This window comes from Antechinus flavipes, chromosome 1 (genome assembly GCF_016432865.1).
Source record: "Antechinus flavipes isolate AdamAnt ecotype Samford, QLD, Australia chromosome 1, AdamAnt_v2, whole genome shotgun sequence".
NCBI lineage: Eukaryota > Metazoa > Chordata > Mammalia > Dasyuromorphia > Dasyuridae > Antechinus > Antechinus flavipes.
Genome location: NC_067398.1, coordinates 724,599,943 through 724,622,766, shown reverse-complemented (window position 1 = coordinate 724,622,766; position 22,824 = coordinate 724,599,943). Strand labels below are relative to the sequence as shown.

At 39.9% G+C, this 22,824-nt stretch overlaps 1 pseudogene and 3 gene segments (V, D, J or C); all 4 read left to right on the top strand.

Annotated features, from left to right (window-relative positions):
* Positions 1-4,015: 4,015 nt before the first annotated feature.
* LOC127549103 (immunoglobulin lambda variable 6-57-like) lies at positions 4,016-4,540 on the top strand (annotated as a pseudogene).
* Positions 4,541-8,068: 3,528 nt separating this feature from the next.
* LOC127545815 (immunoglobulin lambda variable 6-57-like) lies at positions 8,069-9,031 on the top strand. The segment is given in 2 exon segments: positions 8,069-8,184; positions 8,445-9,031. Coding segments are annotated over 2 exon segments (618 nt in total).
* A 4,479-nt stretch (positions 9,032-13,510) lies between these two features.
* Positions 13,511-14,388, top strand: LOC127545814 (immunoglobulin lambda variable 6-57-like). The segment is given in 2 exon segments: positions 13,511-13,613; positions 13,802-14,388. Coding segments are annotated over 2 exon segments (618 nt in total).
* Positions 14,389-18,942: 4,554 nt separating this feature from the next.
* On the top strand, positions 18,943-19,959 carry LOC127545813 (immunoglobulin lambda variable 6-57-like). The segment is given in 2 exon segments: positions 18,943-19,040; positions 19,355-19,959. Coding segments are annotated over 2 exon segments (618 nt in total).
* Positions 19,960-22,824: the final 2,865 nt, after the last annotated feature.

Sequence of the window (22,824 nt, the reverse complement as noted above, 5' to 3'; positions counted from 1 at the left end):
ATACAGCCTTGTGGATTAAATTAACTTTATAAACAGCAGAGCTAGAGGAAGAGCATCAAAGTGAGTTAGTTAATATGGTCCCTTCTATTTGTTTCCCTTTATAATAGTTCAGAAGTGCTAAAACATTATAAAAATAAGATCATGATAAAAGCAAATTACATTGTTACCTGGTACAATTAGAGAGATTTGTTATGAAAGAGAGACTGGGATACGTGGTTGTAGCATTATCAGACCTAAACCTGAGAGCACTGAATGACTTGATATAAGTATAACAGCATAAAGTATCCTTAGTTCTGTTTGCTTTCAGGAAAATGTTATGGCTAACTTTTTTTGAACAGTCAATCAAAAATGCTCTACCTTTAAACTGGTTATTATTTAAGTCAGCCTGAGGATTAACCAGGTGAGAAATATCCCTATTTGAAAAGGCAATAATACAATGAGGAAACCGAGTCAAAAGGCTTTCTTATCTCTACCTATTCTGGCATCCCCTCTAGCAGTTCTTGGAATACACTCCCTTTGTGAAGCTTATGGAATTTCTCTTGAATGATGGACTACTTCCTTCATGAACATTATGCTTCTCTATCCTCCAATATGGCCACTCTTCTATCAGCCTTCCCACCTCTTCATAGTCCCTCCTTCCCTTCCTGCTTTCCTAAAGGGTAAGATAGAGTTGTATACCCCATATTGAGTATATAAATTCCTCTTTTTGATCATATTTTTCTTCTTTTTGTATTAAAGCTTTTTATTTTTCAAAACATATGCATGAATAATTCTTCAACATTAACCCTTGTAAAACTTAGTGTTCCAATTTTTTTCACCCTTTTCCCACTCTCTTCCCTAGATGGCAAGTAGTCCACTGTAAAACACGGTAGAAATATGTTAAATCCAATATATGCATACATATTTATACAATTATCTTGCTGTACATGGAAAATAAAATCAAACATGAAAAAATGAGAAAGAAAATAAAACACAAGCAAACAACAAAAAGTGTGAAAATGTTATATTATAAACTACACTCAGCTCCTGCAGTCTTCTCTCTGGGTGTAGATGGCTTTCTTCAGCACAAGATCATTGGGAATTGGTGGGAATCATCTCATTGTTGAAGAGAGCCATCTCCATCAAAATTGATTGTTATATAGTCTTGTTGTTGCCATGTATAATGATCTCCTGGTTCTGCCCATTTCACTTAACATCAGTTTATATTAAGTCTCCCCAGGCCTCTCTGAAATCATCCTGCTGATCATTTCTTACAAAACCATAATATTCTATAACATTCATATCCCATAACTCATTCATCCATTCCCCAATGATGGGTATCCATTCAGTTTCTAGTTTCTTACCACTACAAAAAGAGCTGCCACACACATTTTTGCATACACAGATCCCTTTCCCTTCTTTAGTATCTCTTTGGGATATAAGTCCAGTAGTAGCACTGCTGGATCAAAGGGTGTGCACAGTTTGACAACTCTTTGAGCATAGTTCCAGACTGCTCTCCAGAATGGTTGGATCCATTCACAGTTTCACCAATAATGTATCAGAGTCCCAATATTGCCACATTCCCTCCGATATTCATCATTATCTTTTCCTGTCATCTTAGCCAATCTGAGAGGTGTATAGTGATACCTCAGAGTTGTCTTAATTTACATTTCTCTGATCAATAATGAGCACCTTTTCATATGACTAGAAATGATTTCAATTTCTTCACCTGAAAATTATCTGTTCATATCCTATGGCCATTTAGCAATTGAAGAATGGCTTGAATTCTTATAAATTTCAGTCAATTCTCTATATATTTTAGAAATGAGGCCTTTGTCAGAACCCCTTGAATGTAAAAATAGTTTCCCAGTTTATTACTTCTCTTCTAATATTGTCTGCAGTAGTTTTGTTTGTACAAAACCTTTTTAATTTAATATAATCAATTATCAGCATATTTGATTATCTAAATAACCAAACTAACAGAAATCTGATTGTCTTAATAGGTGCAGAGAAAGCTTTTGACAAAATACGGTAACATTCCTATTATAAATATTAGAGAGCCTAGGAATCACTAAATTTTTCCTTAAAATGATAATATCTGCCTAAAATTATGTAATACAGATAAGCTAGAAGCATTCTCAATAAGATTAGGAGTGAGACAATGTGGCCAATCATTACTACTAGTATTTGATATTGTTGAAAAATTTCAGCTTTGGTAAGAAGAGAAAAAATAAACATATGGAATTAGAATAGGCAATGCGGAAACAAAGTTATCACTCCTTGCAGGTAATATGATATTATACTGAGAGAATCCTAAAGAACCAACTAAAATGTACTTGAAACAATTAAGTACTTCAGAAAAGTGGCATGAAAAACCTACACAAATCATGTTTATTTATTTCTTTATTTTATCAAAGACTTCAGTGGATTAAGAAAGAAATGTAAATCTTTTTAACCTAAGTGTAGATCAATAAAATATTTTTTAGCCTACCTGTGAAGACAAAATTAAGAAATATATGAACACAATTACGAAACACTTCACAAAAATGAACTAAGATGTTATCAATTGTAAAAATGTCAATTCCTTCAGGGTAGGTAAACTTAATATAACAATAAATGATAATTCTACTTAATTTACTTCTTAGGGCCCTGCCAATCAAACTCCTAATAATTATTTTATAGAGGTAGAAAAAGTAATAACAAAATTTATCTGGAAGAACAAAAGCTCAAGAAAATCTAGAGAAGTAATGAAAAGAAAATATAAAAGTTTTGGTTCTAATTGTGCCAGATCTAAAATTATAATAGAGACTAGCTATCATGAAAATTTGTTGGCACCTAAGAAACAGAATGGATGATTAGTGGAAAAATCCATAAGACACAGCTCTAAATGAGTGATGGAATCTAATGACTCAATTATCATTTAAGCTTAAAATATAAATTCAAATATTAAAATAACCTGACAGATAAGCCTGATTTCCATTTAAAAGCTAGCTGAATATATGAATGTTATGGAATATTATTGTTCTGTAAGAAATGACCAGCAGGATGAATACAGAGAGGATTGGCAAGACTTACATGAACTGATGCTAAGTGAAATGAGCAGAACCAGGAGATCATTATATACCTCAACAACGATATTGTTTGAGGATGTATTCTGATGGAAGTGGATTTCTTCGACAAAGAGATCTAACTCAGTTTCAACTGATCAAGGATGGACAGAAGCAGCTACATCCAAAGAAAGAACACTGGGAATGAATGTAAACTGTGTGCATTTTTGTTTTTCTTCCCGGGTTATTTTTCTTCTGAATCCAATTCTCCCTGTGCAACAATAGAACTGTTCAGTTCTGCACACATATATTGTATCTAGGATATACTGTGTCATATTTAACTTGTATAGGACTTCTTGACATCTGAGGGAGGGGGTGAAGGGAGGGAGGGGAAAAGTTGGAACAGAAGTGAGTGCAAGGGATAATGTTGTAAAAAATTACCCAGGCATGGGCTCTATCAATAAAAAGTTATAATAACAAAAAAAAATTTTTTTAAAGCTAACTGAAGATTTAAAAAAAAATTTGCAATGGAAGTCTTATAGAGAAAATTAACTGCAACTAATTATAAGGAGAATCTCTCAAAGTTTTCTCATTAGTCTCTCATTAGTGTTACCATTTTTGTCAATACTAGGATAAGCCACAAGGTGACATATCACTATTAGTCACAAGGTGACCAGGTTTAGGATCTAGTAGATCCTTCACCAACCATCCAAGCAGCTGTCAAGACCTTGCATTTACTCACTTGCCCATAGGATAACCAAATACCTATATCACCACCCCTAATCTTCAGTCCCTCTTAGGTCCTTGAGTCAGAGCCTCTGCATTATTAACCATCCCCTCCTTCTTCCCTGTCTAGGAACCATAACTGGGTGGGAGACAAAGAACAGATTTGCATGAAGGGTTGAGGAGGGATAAGAGACATGGGAGACTTGGCAAGGTCCAGTTTTAGCTACAGGGTTTTAGGGAGCAGAAATCTGGGGGGTTCCACGATGGCCTGGACTCCTCTCCTGCTCAGCCTTCTCACTCTCTGCCAAGGTGCCAGCCTGAGGGTTCCCAGAGCAAGAGGGTACTCAGGACCCAGAGGTGTGGTCTCCTTTCCCTCTAGTGAGAAGGGTAGAGAGAGGGTCCTGGCCCCTGACTCACAACTCTGTCTCTGTCTCTCCAGGTGCTTGGGTCCAGTCTGTGCTGACTCAGCCGGCATCCAGGTCAGGGTCTCTGAGTCAGTCACCATCTCCTGCACTTGAAGCAGCGGCAGCATTGGTAGGTACTATGTGCACTGGTACCAACAGCACCAGGGCGGGAGCCCCAAGCCCATTATCTATGGTGATAGTGAAAATCCCTCAGAGATCCCAGAGAAATTCTCAGGCTCCAAAGATGCCTCAAGCAACTCAGCCTCTCTGACTATCTCTGGACTGCAAGCTGAGGATGAGGCTGATTATTACAGTCAATTCTGTAACAGCAGCTATAAGCCCACAGTGCTTCAGATCAATGAGGAAGTGAGGAAAAAATACTGAGCTTCACCAGTCTGTTCCATGAGTGATTCAATCACAACCTGGATCTGAGTGCTGCTCCTTGTCTTTGATATAGAAGCTGCCAAATCTTATTCCCACTGTGGCTCCACTACACTTGAATTGTTTCTTTCTGAATGTTTGCAACAATTTCTTCTTGACCTGGGAGTTCTGGAATTTGGATATAATATTTCTTGAAATTATCATCTTGGGATTTCTTTCAGGAGATCATTGGTAGATTTTTAAAATTTCTATTTTATCCTCTGGTTTTAGCATATCAGAACGATTTTCCTTGATAATTTCTTGGAAAATGATATCTAGGTTCTTGTTTTGATCATGGCTTTCAGGTAGACAAATAATTTTAAAATATCTCTGCTGCAACTATTTTTTAAATGAGATGTTTTTCTAATGAGATATTTCACACTGATTTCTATCTTTTCATTCTTTTAAGCTATTTTATTGTTTCTTGATTTCCCAGGAAGTCATTAGCTTCCATTTGCTCAATTCTAATTTTTAAGTAATTATTTTCCTCAGTGAGGTTTTGCATCTCCTTTCCCATTTGGCAATTTTGCTTTATAAGGCATTCTTCTCATCATTAACTTTTTGTATTTGCTTTTGCAGCACTCTCAATTCTTTCCCCCATTTTCCCTCTTTCCCTCTTTCTTGATTTTCAAATCCCCTTTGAAATTTTCCATGGCCTAAGACCAATTCTTATTTTTCTTGGAGGCTCTGGATGCAGGAACTTTGACTTTGTTATCTTCTTCTGAGTATTTTTCAGTCTTCCTTGTCATCAAACTAATGTTATATAGTCAGAATCTTTTTCTGTTGCTTACTTATTTTCCCAGCATATTACTTGGATTTAACTTTTTGATAGAGTACGGTTCTGTTTCCATAGGTGAGGGTTTCTAGTTTTCAGGTGTGTTGTGCAGCTGTTTTCAGAGATCCTTCTAGGGACCTTTTCTGTCCTGGAACTGTGAGGAGGATTCCCGCTCCATTGTGGCTGTATGTTTTAGTGTGTTAAAGCAAGAATCCTTCCTCAGTCCTGGCAAAGAGACGATCTTCTGGTCAGCTGTTTGATCCCCTTAACATCATCGGGATGAGACCTCCCAAGGTGCTGCTGCTGCCTCTGCTGGTATTACTATTTTCATTGCCAATGGTTTTCCAAGGCCCTATCATCTTTCAGATCATCTTTGGTGTTTCTAGGCTGAGGGGTCTGGAAACTTCAAGTGAAGCCTTTGATTCAGCATCCCCAAGATTCATTCTTGCTGTGTTAGCACCTGGGCTGAAGCCTGCTTGTGACTATGTGCTAGACTCCCTTTAACAGATTTTTCCTACAGACATGTTATCTTTGACTGGAAAATTGTTCCACTAAACCTCTTTGTGTGTCCTGACACTCTAAAATGTGTTTAGAGTCATTACTTAAAAGAACTTTTAAGAGAGGTCTGGTGAATCCCTGTCTATACGTCACCATCCTGGCTGCAATCTCAACATTGTAGAGTTTATACCAGGAATATGGAGCTGGCTTAATATTAGGAAAATTATCAGCATAATATAAATACCCAAACTAATAAAAAACATATGATTATTTTAATAGGTGCAGAGAAAACTTCTGACAATATATAGCACTATTTCTATTATAAACACAAGAGAGCCTAGGAATCAATTGATTTTTTCTTAAAATGATAATCAGTATCTACCTAAAATCATGTAATACAGACAAGGTGTCTAGATCCTACCACCAGGAGCAGCCAGAGGTCTTGCCTTTACCTGTCTTCAGAGTACTACTGGACATGGCCAGATGTGTTCTTCAGAGGAAGAGTCAGGAGCTAGAGAAGAGGGAAAGAGAAGACAGCTTTATGGAAGATCTGTTAAATGGTTGGGAACTTCTCCTCTGTCTCTGCCTGCCTCCTTTTATACTCTATAGCTCTCAGTGCCACATATAAGCTTAAAAAAGTATAGCCAAGTTAAAGCTTGGGAGGGTCTCCTCAGATCCTTGTGCTCACTCCTGCGCATTCATCATGTGTAACAGCAAACACTCTGAGGTCCTCAGCAAGGGTCAACAACGATCATAGCCTCAGTTTGATGGAAAACAGGTCCTGAGTAAGTGCATGCTGGATCTGTAAGTACCTACAGCAGCCCTGCCGTACCCATTCTTATTCAATGCTGCTATCTATCAACCTGATAAGTTGACCCTGCCCTAACCCAGATTGATATTTTCTCATTTTCTCAGCTTAAGCCTTCTACAAGGCCCCTAACAATAAGCTGGAAGCATTCACAGTAAGATTAGGAGGGAAACTAAGTTGCCCATCATCACTGCTATTATTCAGCATTGTTCTAGTAATTTTAGCTTTAGTAAGAAGAGAAGATAAAGAAATATAAGGAATTAGAACAGGCAATGAGGGAACGAAGCTATCGCTCCTTGCAGGTGATATGATATTATACTGAGAGAATCCCAGAGAATCAACTAAAATGTATTTGAAACAATTAACAACTTCAGGAAAGTTGCATAATATAAGAAAAACCTACATAAGTCGGTATTTCTTTATCAAAGACTCCAGGGGACTGAGAAAGATAAATCTATTTAATATAAGCATAGCTCACATAAAATATATTGGAGCCAATTTGTGAAGACAAAATTAAGAAAGATATGAACACAATTATAAAACAATTTTCACAAAAATGAAAAAAGATCTTACCATCAGTGAAATAATCAATTCCTTCAGGATGGGTAGACTTATTATAACAATGAATGACAATTTTACCTAAAGTAATTCACTTATTCAGTGACCTTGCAACAAACTGCCAATAATTATATTATAGAGGCAGAAAAAATAACAAAACTTATCTGAAAGAATAAAAGGTCAAGAAAATCTAGGGAAGTAATTAAAAAATGCAAAGGTTTTGAACCTAGCTGTGCCAGACCTAAAATTATGATAGCAGCAATCAAGAAAACTTGTTGGCCCCTGCTAAGAAATAAAAGAGCGGATCAGTGGCACAGGTTACATACACAGGACTCAGTTCTAAATGAGTATTGTAACCTGAAGACTTGTCTATATCATTTAAACTAAAACTATAAATTCACATATTAAAATAACCTGACAAAGTAGCCCGATTTCCATTTAAAAGCTAACACAAGATTTTAAAAAATTTTTGCAGTGGGAATCGTGTAGAAAAAAATAACCACAGCTAACTAACTACAAGGGGCATCTCTCAATGTTTTGGTCCCATTCATGTCACCACTTTTGTCAGTACTAGGACGAGCCTCAGGGTGACATGTCACTGTCAGCCACAAGGTGGCAGTGCGGCACCAGGTTCAGCACCTTGTAGATCTTTCACCCAGCAGCTGTCCAGCTTTTACTCACTGGGCCATGGGATGACCCAACATCCGCTCCCCCGCCCCTACTCCTCAGCCCCTCCCAGGCCCTGAGTCAGAGCCTCGGCACTACTAGCCCCCCTCCCCCTTCCCTGCCTGGAGCCGTGACTGGGTGGGAGACAAAGAGCAGATTTGCATGAAGGGCTGAGGAGGGATAAGAGACCTGGGAGACCTGGCAGGGTCCAGTTCCAGCTGCAGGGTCTCAGGGAGCAGAGCTCTGGGGGCTCCACCATGGCCTGGATTCCTCTCCTGCTGAGCCTCCTCACTCTCTGCCAAGGTGCCAGCGTGAGGGGTCTCAGAGAAAGGGGATACTCAGGGCCCACAGGGATGGTCACTTCTCCCCCACATTGAGGAGGAGAGAGAGGGTCCTGGCCCCTGGCTCACAGTTCTCTCTCTCTGTCCCCCCACCCCCAGTGAGGAGGGAGAGCGGGTCCTGGCCCCTGGCTCACAGTTCTCTCTCTCTGTCCCCCCACCCCCAGTGAGGAGGAGAGAGCGTGTCCTGGCCCCTGACTCTCAGCTCTCTCTCTGTCTCTCCAGGTGCTTGGGCCCAGTCTGTGCTGACTCAGCCGGCATCCAGATCAGGGTCCCTGGGTCAGTCGGTCTCCATCCCCTGCACGCGAAGCAGTGGCAGCATTAGTGACCAGTACGTGCAATGGTACCAGCAGCACCAGGGAAGGAGCCCCAAGCTCATTATCTATGAGTATAATCAACGTCCCTCCGGGATTCCAGAGAGATTCTCAGGCTCCAAAGATGCCTCAAGCAACTCAGCCTCTCTGACTATCTCTGGGCTGCAGGCTGAGGACGAGGCTGATTATTACTGTCAATCCTATGATAGCAACTACAAGCTCACAGTGGTTCAGATCAATGGGGAAGTGAGACAAAAACCTCCGAGCTCTACTGGTCTGCTATTCAGTCACAACCTGGGCCTTAGTGCTGCTCTCTATGGGCAGGGCCATGGTCTGGATGTGGGGGAGGGAGAGGCAGGAGGAGACCCAAGTGGCACAGAAATATGCACCCAGAGGAAAGCCCTGATTTCTGAATCAGATGATCTGGCTTCAAATCCAGCCTCTCTGATGGTTATCACCTATGGGATGTCTTTTAACTCCTGAGGCCTCAATTTCCTCCTCTATAAAATGAGAGGAATTACCTCAATGGCTTCTGAAATCCCTGCCTGATCTCCAGCTGTGCTCCCATTCAATCTCCTTCAAGCAGCAAGAAACTCCCATTATCCCCCTTCTCCCTTTGGCTCATTAAAAGCATTCTTCTTCTTCTTCCCAATGACCTCCACTCCCTTCTCCCCTCCTGATCTCCCAGGCCACGCTTAGGAGACCACCCACCCTTGCTCTGGCTTTACTTTCTTCTCCCATAATCTAGACCCTCTAATCTGTTTTTCTTCTTTCCACATTCTCCTCTCAATAAGTTGCACCCTTTCCCCCATGGATGGTTACACCCCACCTAAACTCAGTCTTGGATAACCCTTCCCATGTCCCTTTAATCCCACTCGCATGACACTGATGAACAGTGCTGGAGGAAGTCACCCAGGTGAGTTGATGGGGTACATTACCAAAGAACATCATCCAGTCTGAACTGGGCCCAGCTCTTCTTTCATTAATCCTACTTGGCATCCCACAGCAGTGACTCCAACTGTTTCCTTCTCTCCCCAGTCTTCCCACCTCAACTCCTCCCTCCTCCCTCATAGCTGAGAATCTCATCTTTCCCTGAAAAAATACAAAACATTCACTTGGAACTCCTCACTGCACCTCTCTTAACTCCCTTCATATCAAACTTCCTTTCTTACTTTAGTGTCCCTTGAAGAGCTTGGCTGAATCATCTCCATGAGGATCATGAAACTTACTCAGCCAGTCCTCTGTCACTCTTGCAGCTAAACACAACCTGAAGAAATATGTTGAAAATGGAGCATCTATCATAAAAAACAATCTTTTTTAAAATAATTATAACTTTTTTTATTGACAGAGCCCATGCCTGGGTAATTTTTTACAACATTATCCCTTGCATTCACTTCTGTTCCGACTTTTCCCCTCCCTCCCTCCACCCCCTCCCCTAGATGGCAAGCAGTCTTATACATGTTAAATATGTCACAATATATCCTAGATACAATATATGTGTGCAGAACCGAACAGTTCTCTTGTTGCACAGAAAGAATTGGATTCAGAAGGTAAAAATAACCCGGGAAGAAATACCAAAATACAAACAGTTTACATTCATTTCCCAGTGTTCTTTCTCTGTTCTAGCTGCTTCTGTCCATCATTGATCAATTGAAACTGAGTTAGATCTTCTCTTTGTCGAAGAGATCCACTTCCATCAGAATACATCCTCAAACAGTATCATTGTTGAGGTACATAATGATCTCCTGGTTCTGCTCATTTCACTCAGCATCAGTTCATGGAAGTCTCTCCAAGCCTCTCTGTATTCATCCTGCTGGTCATTCCTTACAGAACAATAATATTCCATAACATTCATATACCACAATTTATTCAGCCATTCCCCAATTGATGGGCATCTACTCAGTTTCCAGTTTTTAGCCACTACAAACAGGGCTGCCACAAACATTTTGGCACATACAGGTCCCTTTCCCTTCTTTAGTATCTCTTTGGGATATAAGCCCAGCAGTAACACTGCTGGTATGCACAGTTTGATAACTTTTTGGGCCTAATTCCAGATTGCTCTCCAGAATGGCTGGATTCGTCATAACAACAATCTAAAAGAAGAAAAGAAATGCTAAGGAATCCTCAGAACTTCAGCACCAATATCCCCATCACAGTGGAGACTCTCCAGGAAGTGCTATAGAAGACCAATGGTTCAATGCTTATTGCTAAGGTGTCCTTGAAGTGGCTATCATGACACAGAGTAATATCCAAGTGTGCCCTGGGTGTCCCTGAGACTCTGACATAGATTTGATGACTTCCCAACTATTTTATCATTAATAAGACATATTTGATTATGTCAATCTGGAGGAATAAATAGTCTCAGGGTTAATTAGAAGTTTATCATTTTCTATATATATATTTGCCAGAATGCATTCTTGAATTGGCTGAATACAGGCCAGCAGGACACCCTTGAAAGACACTAAAATTTCCCCATATGCCCCCAATTTTTATGTCTTCTTCTCTTTACTCTCTTTGTTTCTACTCTTTGCAAAACCTTCTTTCTCAGTTTACAACATATTGAACCAAGTCCTAAATTAATCTACTTATTCAATGCTATACAAATTATACTGCCAAAAATTACTTTATAGAGCTACACAAAATAATAACAAATTTTAAGTTGAAGAACAAAAGGTCAAGAATTTCAAGGGAATGAATGAAAAAATGCAATTGAAAGTGGCTTTGCTGTGCCAGACGTAAAACTAAATTGTAAAGCACAGCTCAGAAAAATCAATTGCTACTGGATAAGAAATAAAGTAATGGATCAGTGAAATAGGTTAGATTCACTATTTTATTATTATTTATTGAGTATAAATACTCAATACTCAATTACTATTGTAATGTAGTTTTTGATAAACCCCCAAACTTTTGGAATAAAAACTCAGTATCTGATAAAAATTCTTGGGAAAATTGGTAAATAGTATGGCAGAAACTAGGCATTGACCAACTTCTAAAACCCTATACTGAAATAAGTTCAAAAAAGATTCATTCTTTAGATATAAATGGTGATATTATAAACAAGCTAGGAGAACAATGGATAAACTATCTATTAGATCTACAGAAAAGGAAGAAATTTATGGCCAAAAAATAAGTAGAGAATATGATGAGATACAAAATGGATAGTTTTGATTATATTAAATTAAAATGTTTCTGAACAAACAAAACCAATGCAACCAGAATTAGCTGGGAAGCCAAAAAGTGGGGAAATATTTTTTTATATCAAAAAGTTCTGATAAAGATCTCATTTCTAAAATATATATAGAATTCTCTCAAATTTATAAGAATAAAAGTCATTCTCCAATCGATAAATGGTCAAAGGGTATGAACAAATTTCAAATGAGGAAATCAAAGCCATTTCTAATCATATGAAAATGCTCTAAATCACTATTGATCAGAGTAATGCAAATTAAGACAACTCTGAGGTCCCCCTACATACCTTTCAGATTGGCTAGGATGATCAGAATGATAAATGTTAGAGGGATGTGGGAACCTGGTACACTAATACAATTGTGATGGAGTTCTGAATGGATCCAACCATTCTGGAGGGCAATTTTGAACTATGCCCAAGAATACTCTTTGATCCAGCAGTGTCTCTCCTGAGAATGGATCTCAAAGAGATCCTAAAGGATGGAAAAGGACAGAAATGTGTAAAAATGTTTCTACCATCTCTTTTTGTAGAGACAAGGAACTGGAAACTGAGTGGAAGCTCTCCAAGTGGGGAACAGCTGAATGAGTTATGCTATATGTATTTTATGCAATAATATTATTGTATAAGACATCATCAGCTGGATGATTTCAAAAAATTATGGAAAGATTTACCTCAACTGATGCATTGTGAAGTGAATAGAACCAAAAGAGCATCATATACAGCAACAAGATTATATGATGATCAACTGCGATAGACTTGGCTTTTTTCAACAATGAGCTGACTCTGGGCAATTCTAATAGATTTGTTATGGAGAGAGCCAATTGCATCCAGAGAGAGGATTATGGGGAGTGAATATGGATAACAATTTAATATTTTTCACTTTTTTGTTTTCTTGCTTGCTTTTTCTTTTTTATTTTTAAAATGATAGCTTTTTCTTTTCAAAATATATTATTATAAAAAGGAATAATAGACAATGAAATAATGTGAATACTAAAAAAGGATGCATATAACATACAAATTGTTAAAAAAAATTAAGTGAGTTGCAAGAAGGAAAAAACATCAAAATTATACTAGTGGGCGACCTCAATCTATCCCATAACATTCATTTACCATAACATATTCAGCCATTCCCTAAATTATAGGCATCCACTCAATTTCCACTTCCTTGCCATGACAAAAAGAGATCCTACAAACATTTTTGCTTATGATCAATGGAAAAATACATAAGACGCAGCACTGAATGAATGATGAAACCTAATGACACATTTATATCATTTAAACTTTAAATACAAATTCAAATATTAAATAATGTTGAAATACTAAAATAAAAATAAGACAAAGAAGCTTGATTTCCATTTAAAAGCTAAAAGAAGATTCAAAAAGTTTTTGCAGTGGAAATTGTGTAGAAAAAAATAACCACACCTAATTACAAGGGGAATCTATCAATGTTTTGGTCCCATTCCTGTCACCATTTTGTCAGTGCTAGGATGAGCCTCAAGGTGACATATCACTGTTAGCCACAAGTTGGCAGTGTGGTACAGGACCTTGTAGATCTTTCACCAACCCTCCAAGCAGCTGTCACCCTGCATTTACTCACTGGGCCATGGGATAACCCAACACCTGCTTCACCCCCGCCCCCGCCCCTACTCCTCAGCCCCTCCCAGGCCCTGATCAGAGCCTCGGCACTACTATCCCCCCTCCCCCTTCCCTGCCTGGAGCCGTGATTGGGTGGGAGACAAAGAACAGATTTGCATGAAGGGCTGAGGAGGGATAAGAGACTTGGGAGACCTGGCAGGGTCCACTTCCAGCTGCAGGGTCTCAGGGAGCAGAGCTCTGGGGGCTCCACCATGGCCTGGACTCCTCTCCTGCTGAGCCTCCTCACTCTCTGCCAAGGTGCCAACCTGAGGGGCCTCAGAGAAAGGGGACACTCGGGGCTCAGAGGGGTGGTCACTTCTCCCCCACATTGAGGAGGAGAGAGAGGGTCCTGGCCCCTGACTCTCAGCTCTCTCTCTGTCCCCCCACCCCCAGTGAGGAGGGAGAACGGGTCCTGGCCCCTGACTCTCAGCTCTCTGTCTCTTCAGGTGCTTGGACCCAGTTTGTGCTGACTCAGCCGGAATCCATATCAGGGTCTCTGGGTCAGTCGGTCTCCATCCCCTGCACGCGAAGCACTGGCAGCATTGGTAGCTACTACGTGTACTGGTACCAGCAGCACCAGAGCGAGAGCCCCAAGCTCATTATCTATGATGATAATAAACGTCCCTCCGGGATTCCAGAGAGATTCTCAGGCTCCATAGATGACTCCAGCAACTCAGCGACTCTGAGCATCTCTGGGCTGCAGGCTGAGGACGAGGCTGATTATTACTGTCAATCCTATGATAGCAACAACAAGCTCACAGTGGTTCAGATCAATGGGGAAGTAAGACAAAAACCTCCGAGCTCCACTGGTCTGCTATTCAGTCACAACCTGGGCCTTAGTGCTGCTCTCTATTGGCAGGGCCATGGTCTGGATGTGGGGGAGGGAGAGGCAGGAGGAGACCCAAGTGGCACAGAAATATGCACCCAGAGGAAAGCCCTGATTTCTGAATCAGATGATCTGGCTTCAAATCCAGCCTCTCTGATGGTTATCACGTATGGGATGTCTTTTAACTCCTGAGGGCTCAATTTCCTCCTCTATAAAATGAGAGGAGTTACCTCAATGGCTTCTGAGGTCCCTGCCTGATCTCCAGCTGTGCTCCCATTCAATCTCCTTCAAGCAGCAAGAAATTCCCATTATCCCCCTTCTCCCTTTGGCTCATTAAAAGCATTCTTCTTCTTCTTCCCAATGACCTCCACTCCCTTCTCCCTTTCTGGTCTCCCAGGCCACGCTTAGGAGACCACCCACCCTTGCTCTGGCTTTACTTTCTTCTCTCGTAATCTGGACCCTCTGATCTGTTTCCCTTCTCTACATGCTCTCCTCTCAGTAAGTTGGACCCTTTCCCCCATGGATGGTTACACCCCACTTAAACTCAGTCTTGGATGACCCTTCCCATGTCTCTTTAATCCCACTCACATGACACTGCTGAACAGTGCTAGAGGAAGTCACCCAGGTGAGTTGATGGGGTACATTACCAAAGAACATCATCCAGTCTGAACTGGGCCCAGCTCTTCTTTCATTAATCCTACTTGGCATCCCACAGCAGTGACTCCAACTGTTTCCTTCTCTCCCCAGTCTTCCCACCTCAACTCCTCCCTCCTCCCTCATAGCTGAGAATCTCATCTTTCCCTGAAAAAATACAAAACATTCACTTGGAACTCCTCACTGCACCTCTCTTAACTCCCTTCATATCAAACTTCCTTTCTTACTTTAGTGTCCCTTGAAGAGCTTGGCTGAATCATCTTCATGAGGATCATGAAACTTACTCAGCCAGTCCTCTGTCACTCTTGCAGCTAAACACAACCTGAAGAAATACGTTGAAAAGGGAGCATCTATCATAAAAAACAATCTTTTTTAAAATAATTATAACTTTTTATTGACAGAACCCAAGCCAGGGTAATTTTTTACAGCATTATCCCTTGCACTCACTTCTGTTCCGACTTTTCCTCTCCCTCCCTCTATCCCCTCCCCCAGATGGCAAGCAGTTCTATACATGTTAAATATGTCACAGTATATCCTAGATACAATATATATGTACAGGACCGAACAGTTCTCTTCTTGCACAAGAAGAATTGGATTCAGAAGGTAAAAATAACCCAGGAAGAAACACCAAAATGCAAACAGTTACGTTCATTTCCCAGTGTTCTTTCTCTGGTGTAGCTGCTTCTGTCCATCATTGATCAATTGAAACTGAGGTAGATTTTCTCTTTGTCAAAGAAATCCACTTCCATCAGAATCCATCCTCATACAGTATTGTTGTTGAGGTATATAATGATCTCCTGGTTCTGCTCGTTTCACTCAGCATCAGTTCATGTAAGTCTCGCCAGTCCTCTCTGTATTTATCCTGCTGGTCATTTCTTACAGAACAATATTCCATAACATTCATATACCACAATTTACCCAACCATTCTCCAATTGATGGGCATCCATTCATTTTCCAGTTTTTAGCCACCACAAAAAGGGCTGCCACAAACATTTTGGCACATACAGGTCGCTTTCCCTTCTTTAGTATTTCTTTGGGATATAAGCCCAGTAGTAGCACTGCTGGATCAAAGGGTATGCACAGTTTGATAACTTTTGGGGCATAATTCCTGATTGCTCTCCAGAATGGCTGGATTCGTCATAACAACAATCTAAAAGAAGAAAAGAAATGCTAGGGAATCCTCAAAACGTCAACACCAATATCCCCATCACAGTGGAGACTCTCCAGGGAGTGCTGTGGAAGACTAATGGTTCAATGTTTATTTCTAAGAAGGCTCTGGGCTTTTCTAAATCAACTCTAACAGGAGTTGATGTGTCCTTGAAGTAGCTATCATGATACAGAGTAATATCCAAGTGTGTCCTGTGGGTCCCCTGGGGTTCCTAAGACTCTAACATAGATTTGATGACTTCCCGACTATTTTCTCACTAATAAGACACATTTGATCATGTCAGGCTGGAAGAATAAATGGTCTCAGAGTTAATTAGAAGTTTATCATTGTCTATATATATTTGCCAGAATGCATTTTTGAATTGGCTGAATACAGGCCAGGAGGACACCCTTGAAAGACACTAAAATTTCCCCATATGCCCCCAATTTTTATGTCTTCTTCTCTTTACTCTCTTTGTTTCTACTCTTTGCAAAACCTTCTTTCTCAGTTTACAACATATTGAACCAAGCCCTAATTTAATCTACTTATTCAGTGCTATACAAATTATACTGCCAAAAATTACTTTATAGAGCTACACAAAATAATAACAAATTTTAAGTTGAAGAACAAAAGGTCAAGAATTTCAAGGGAATGAATGAAAAAATGCAATTGAAAGTGGCTTTGCTGTGCCAGACGTAAAACTAAATTGTAAAGCACAGCTCAGAAAAATCAATTGCTACTGGATAAGAAATAAAGTAGTGGATCAGTGAAATAGGTTAGATTCACTATTTTATTATTATTTATTGAGTATAAATACTCAATACTCAATTACTATTGTAATGTAGTTTTTGATAAGCCCCCAAACTTTTGGAATAAAAACTCAGTATCTGTTAAAAATTCTTGAGAAAATTGGTAAATAGTATAGCAGAAAGTAGGCATTTACCAATTTCTAAAACCCTATACTGAAATAAGTTCAAAAAAGATTCATTCTTTAGATATAAATGGTGATATTATAAACAAGCTAGGAGAAAAATGGATAAACTACCTATTAGATCTACAGAAAAGGAAGAAATTCATGGCCAAAAAATAAGTAGAGAATATGATGACATACAAAATGGATAGTTTTGATTATATTAAATTAAAATGTTTCTGAACAAACACAACCAATGTAGCCAGAAATAGCTGGGAAGCCAAAAAGTGGGGAAATATTTTTTATATCAAAAAGTTCTGATAAAGATCTCATTTCTAAAATATATATAGAATTCTCTCAAATTTATAAGAATAAAAGTCATTCTCCAATCAATAAATGGTCAATGGGTATGAACAAATTTCAAATGAAGAAATCAAAGCCATTTCTAGTCATATGAAAATGTTCTAAATCACTATTGATCAGAGAAATGCAAATTAAGACAACTCTGAGGTCCCCCTACATACCTTTCAGATTGGCTAGGATGATCAGAATGATAAATATTAGAAGGATGTGGGAACCTGGGACACTAATCCAATTTTGATGGAGTTCTGAATGGATCCAACCATTCTGGAGGGCAATTTTGAACTATGCCCAAAAGGCTATCATAATGTGAATACTCTTTGATCCAGCAGTGTTTCTCCTGAGTATGGATCTCAAAGAGATACTAAAGGATGGAAAAAGACAGAAATGTGCAAAAATGTTTCTAGCATCCCTTTTTGTAGAGACAAGGAACTGGAAACTCAGTGGAAGCTTTCCAGGTGGGGAACAGCTGAATGAATTATGCTATATGTATGTTATGCAATTATATTATTGTATAAGAAATCGTCAGCTGGATGATTTCAAAAGATTATGGAAAGATTCACCTGAACTGATGCATTGTGAAGTGAATAGAACCAAGAGAGCATCATACACAGCAACAACATTATATGATGATCAACTGCGATAGGCTTGGCTCTTTTCAACAATGAGCTGACTCTGAGCAATTCTAATAGATTTGTTATGGAGAGAGCCAATTGCATCCAGAGAGAGGATTATGGGGAGTGAATATGGATAACAATTTAATATTTTTCACTTTTTTGTTTTCTTGCTTGCTTTTTCTTTTTTATTTTTAAATGAGAGCGTTTTATTTTCAAAATATATTATTATAAAAAGGAATAATAGACAATGAAATAATGTGGATACTAAAAAAGCATGCATATAACATACAAATTGTTAAAAAAAATTAAGTGAGTTGCAAGAAGGAAAAAACATCAAAATTATACTAGTGGGCGACCTCAATCTATCCCATAACATTCATTTACCATAACATATTCAGCCATTCCCTAAATTATAGGTATCTACTCAATTTCCACTTCCTTGCCACGACAAAAAGAGCTTCTACAAACATTTTTGCTTATGATCAATGGAAAAATACATAAGACGCAGCACTGAATGAATGATGAAACCTAATGACACATTTATATCATTTAAACTTTAAATACAAATTCAAATATTAAATAATGTTGAAATACTAAAATAAAAATAAGACAAAGAAGCTTGATTTCCATTTAAAAGCTAACAGAAGATTCAAAAAGTTTTTACAGTGGAAATTGTGTAGAAAAAAAATAACCACAGCTAATTACAAGGGGAATCTATCAATGTTTTGGTCCCATTCCTGTCACCATTTTTGTCAGTGCTAGGATGAGCCTCAAGGTGACATATCACTGTTAGCCACAAGTTGTCAGTGTGGTACAGGACCTTGTAGATCTTTCACCAACCCTCCAAGCAGCTGTCACCCTGCATTTACTCACTGGGCCATGGGATAACCCAACACCTGCTTCACCCCCGCCCCCGCCCCTACTCCTCAGCCCCTCCCAGGCCCTGATCAGAGCCTCGGCACTACTATCCCCCCTCCCCCTTCCCTGCCTGGAGCCGTGATTGGGTGGGAGACAAAGAACAGATTTGCATGAAGGGCTGAGGAGGGTATAAGAGACTTGGGAGACCTGGCAGGGTCCAGTTCCAGCTGCAGGGTCTCAGGGAGCAGAGCTCTGGGGGCTCCACCATGGCCTGGACTCCTCTCCTGCTGAGCCTCCTCACTCTCTGCCAAGGTGCCAGCCTGAGGGGCCTCAGAGAAAGGGGACACTCGGGGCTCAGAGGGGTGGTCACTTCTCCCCCACATTGAGGAGGAGAGAGAGGGTCCTGGCCCCTGACTCTCAGCTCTCTCTCTGTCCCCCCTCCCCCAGTGAGGAGGGAGAGCGGGTCCTGGCCCCTGGCTCACAGCTCTCTCTCTGTCCCCCCACCCCCAGTGAGGAGGGAGAGCGGGTCCTGGCCCCTGACTCTCAGCTCTCTCTCTGTCCCCCCACCCCCAGTGAGGAGGGAGAGCGGGTCCTGGCCCCTGACTCTCAGCTCTCTGTCTCTTCAGGTGCTTGGACCCAGTTTGTGCTGACTCAGCCGGAATCCATATCAGGGTCTCTGGGTCAGTCGGTCTCCATCCCCTGCACGCGAAGCAGTGGCAGCATTGGTAGCTACTACGTGTACTGGTACCAGCAGCACCAGAGCGAGAGCCCCAAGCTCATTATCTATGATGATAATAAACGTCCCTCCGGGATTCCAGAGAGATTCTCAGGCTCCATAGATGCCTCCAGCAACTCAGCGACTCTGAGCATCTCTGGGCTGCAGGCTGAGGACGAGGCTGATTATTACTGTCAGTCCTATGATAGCAACAACAAGCTCACAGTGGTTCAGATCAATGGGGAAGTAAGACAAAAACCTCCGAGCTCCACTGGTCTGCTATTCACTCACAACCTGGGCCTTAGTGCTGCTCTCTATGGGCAGGGCCATGATCTAGATGTGGGGGAGGGAGAGGCAGGAGGAGACCCAAGTGGCACAGAAATATGTGCCCAGAGGAAAGCCCTGATTTCTGAATCAGATGATCTGGCTTTAAATCCAGCCTCTCTGATGGTTATCACCTATGGGATGTCTTTTAACTCCTGAGGCCTCAATTTCCTCCTCTATAAAATGAGAGGAATTACCTCAATGGCTTCTAAGATCCCTGCCTGATCTCTAGCTGTGCTCCCATTCAATCTCCTTCAAGCAGCAAGAAACTCCCATTATCCCACTTCTCCCTTTGGCTCATTAAAAGCATTCTTCTTCTTCTTCCCAATGACCTCCACTCCCTTCTCCCCTCCTGATCTCCCAGGCCACGCTTAGGAGACCATCCACCCTTGCTCTGGCTTTACTTTCTTCTCCCATAATCTAGACCCTCTAATCTGTTTTTCTTCTTTCCACACTCTCCTCTCAATAAGTTGCACCCTTTCCCCCATGGATGGTTACACCCCATCTAAACTCAATCTTGGATGACCCTTCCCATGTCTCTTTAATCCCACTCACATGACACTGCTGAACAGTGCTGGAGGAAGTCACCCAGGTGAGTTGATGGGGTCCATTACCAAAGAACATCATCCAGTCTGAACTGGGCCCAGCTCTTCTTTCATTAATCCTACTTGGCATCCCACAGCAGTGACTCCAACTGTTTCCTTCTCTCCCCAGTCTTCCCACCTCAACTCCTCCCTCCTCCCTCATAGCTGAGAATCTCATCTTTCCCTGAAAAAATACAAAACATTCATTTGGAACTCCTCACTGCACCTCTCTTAACTCCCTTCATATCAAACTTCCTTTCTTACTTTAGTGTCCCTTGAAGAGCTTGGCTGAATCATCTCCATGAGGATCATGAAACTTACTCAGCCAGTCCTCTGTCACTCTTGCAGCTAAACACAACCTGAAGAAATATGTTGAAAATGGAGCATCTATCATAAAAAACAATCTTTTTTAAAATAATTATAACTTTTTTATTGACAGAGCCCATGCCTGGGTAATTTTTTACAACATTATCCCTTGCATTCACTTCTGTTCCGACTTTTCCCCTCCCTCCCTCCACCCCCTCCCCTAGATGGCAAGCAGTCTTATACATGTTAAATATGTCACAATATATCCTAGATACAATATATGTGTGCAGAACCGAACAGTTCTCTTGTTGCACAGAAAGAATTGAATTCAGAAGGTAAAAATAACCCGGGAAGAAATACCAAAATACAAACAGTTTACATTCATTTCCCAGTGTTCTTTCTCTGTTCTAGCTGCTTCTGTCCATCATTGATCAATTGAAACTGAGTTAGATCTTCTCCTTGTCGAAGAGATCCACTTCCATCAGAATACATCCTCAAACAGTATCATTGTTGAGGTACATAATGATCTCCTGGTTCTGCTCATTTCACTCAGCATCAGTTCATGGAAGTCTCTCCAAGCCTCTCTGTATTCATCCTGCTGGTCATTCCTTACAGAACAATAATATTCCATAACATTCATATACCACAATTTATTCAGCCATTCCCCAATTGATGGGCATCTACTCAGTTTCCAGTTTTTAGCCACTATAAACAGGGCTGCCACAAACATTTTGGCACATACAGGTCCCTTTCCCTTCTTTAGTATCTCTTTGGGATATAAGCCCAGCAGTAACACTGCTGGTATGCACAGTTTGATAACTTTTTGGGCCTAATTCCAGATTGCTCTCCAGAATGGCTGGATTCGTCATAACAACAATCTAAAAGAAGAAAAGAAATGCTAAGGAATCCTCAGAACTTCAGCACCAATATCCCCATCACAGTGGAGACTCTCCAGGAAGTGCTATAGAAGACCAATGGTTCAATGCTTATTGCTAAGGTGTCCTTGAAGTGGCTATTATGACACAGAGTAATATCCAAGTGTGCCCTGGGTGTCCCTGAGACTCTGACATAGATTTGATGACTTCCCAACTATTTTATCATTAATAAGACATATTTGATCATGTCAATCTGGAGGAATAAATAGTCTCAGGGTTAATTAGAAGTTTATCATTTTCTATATATATATATATATTTGACAGAATGCATTCTTGAATTGGCTGAATACAGGCCAGCAGGACACCCTTGAAAGACACTAAAATTTCCCCATATGCCCCCAATTTTTATGTCTTCTTCTCTTTACTCTCTTTGTTTCTACTCTTTGCAAAACCTTCTTTCTCAGTTTACAACATATTGAACCAAGTCCTAAATTAATCTACTTATTCAATGCTATACAAATTATACTGCCAAAATTTACTTTATAGAGCTACACAAAATAATAACAAATTTTAAGTTGAAGAACAAAAGGTCAAGAATTTCAAGGGAATGAATGAAAAAATGCAATTGAAAGTGGCTTTGCTGTGCCAGACGTAAAACTAAATTGTAAAGCACAGCTCAGAAAAATCAATTGCTACTGGATAAGAAATAAAGTAATGGATCAGTGAAATAGGTTAGATTCACTATTTTATTATTATTTATTGAGTATAAATACTCAATACTCAATTACTATTGTAATGTAGTTTTTGATAAACCCCCAAACTTTTGGAATAAAAACTCAGTATCTGATAAAAATTCTTGGGAAAATTGGTAAATAGTATGGCAGAAATTAGGCACTGACCAACTTCTAAAACCCTATACTGAAATAAGTTCAAAAAAGATTCATTCTTTAGATATAAATGGTGATATTATAAACAAGCTAGGAGAACAATGGATAAACTATCTATTAGATCTACAGAAAAGGAAGAAATTTATGGCCAAAAAATAAGTAGAGAATATGATGAGATACAAAATGGATAGTTTTGATTATATTAAATTAAAATGTTTCTGAACAAACAAAACCAATGCAACCAGAATTAGCTGGGAAGCCAAAAAGTGGGGAAATATTTTTTTATATCAAAAAGTTCTGATAAAGATCTCATTTCTAAAATATATATAGAATTCTCTCAAATTTATAAGAATAAAAGTCATTCTCCAATCGATAAATGGTCAAAGGGTATGAACAAATTTCAAA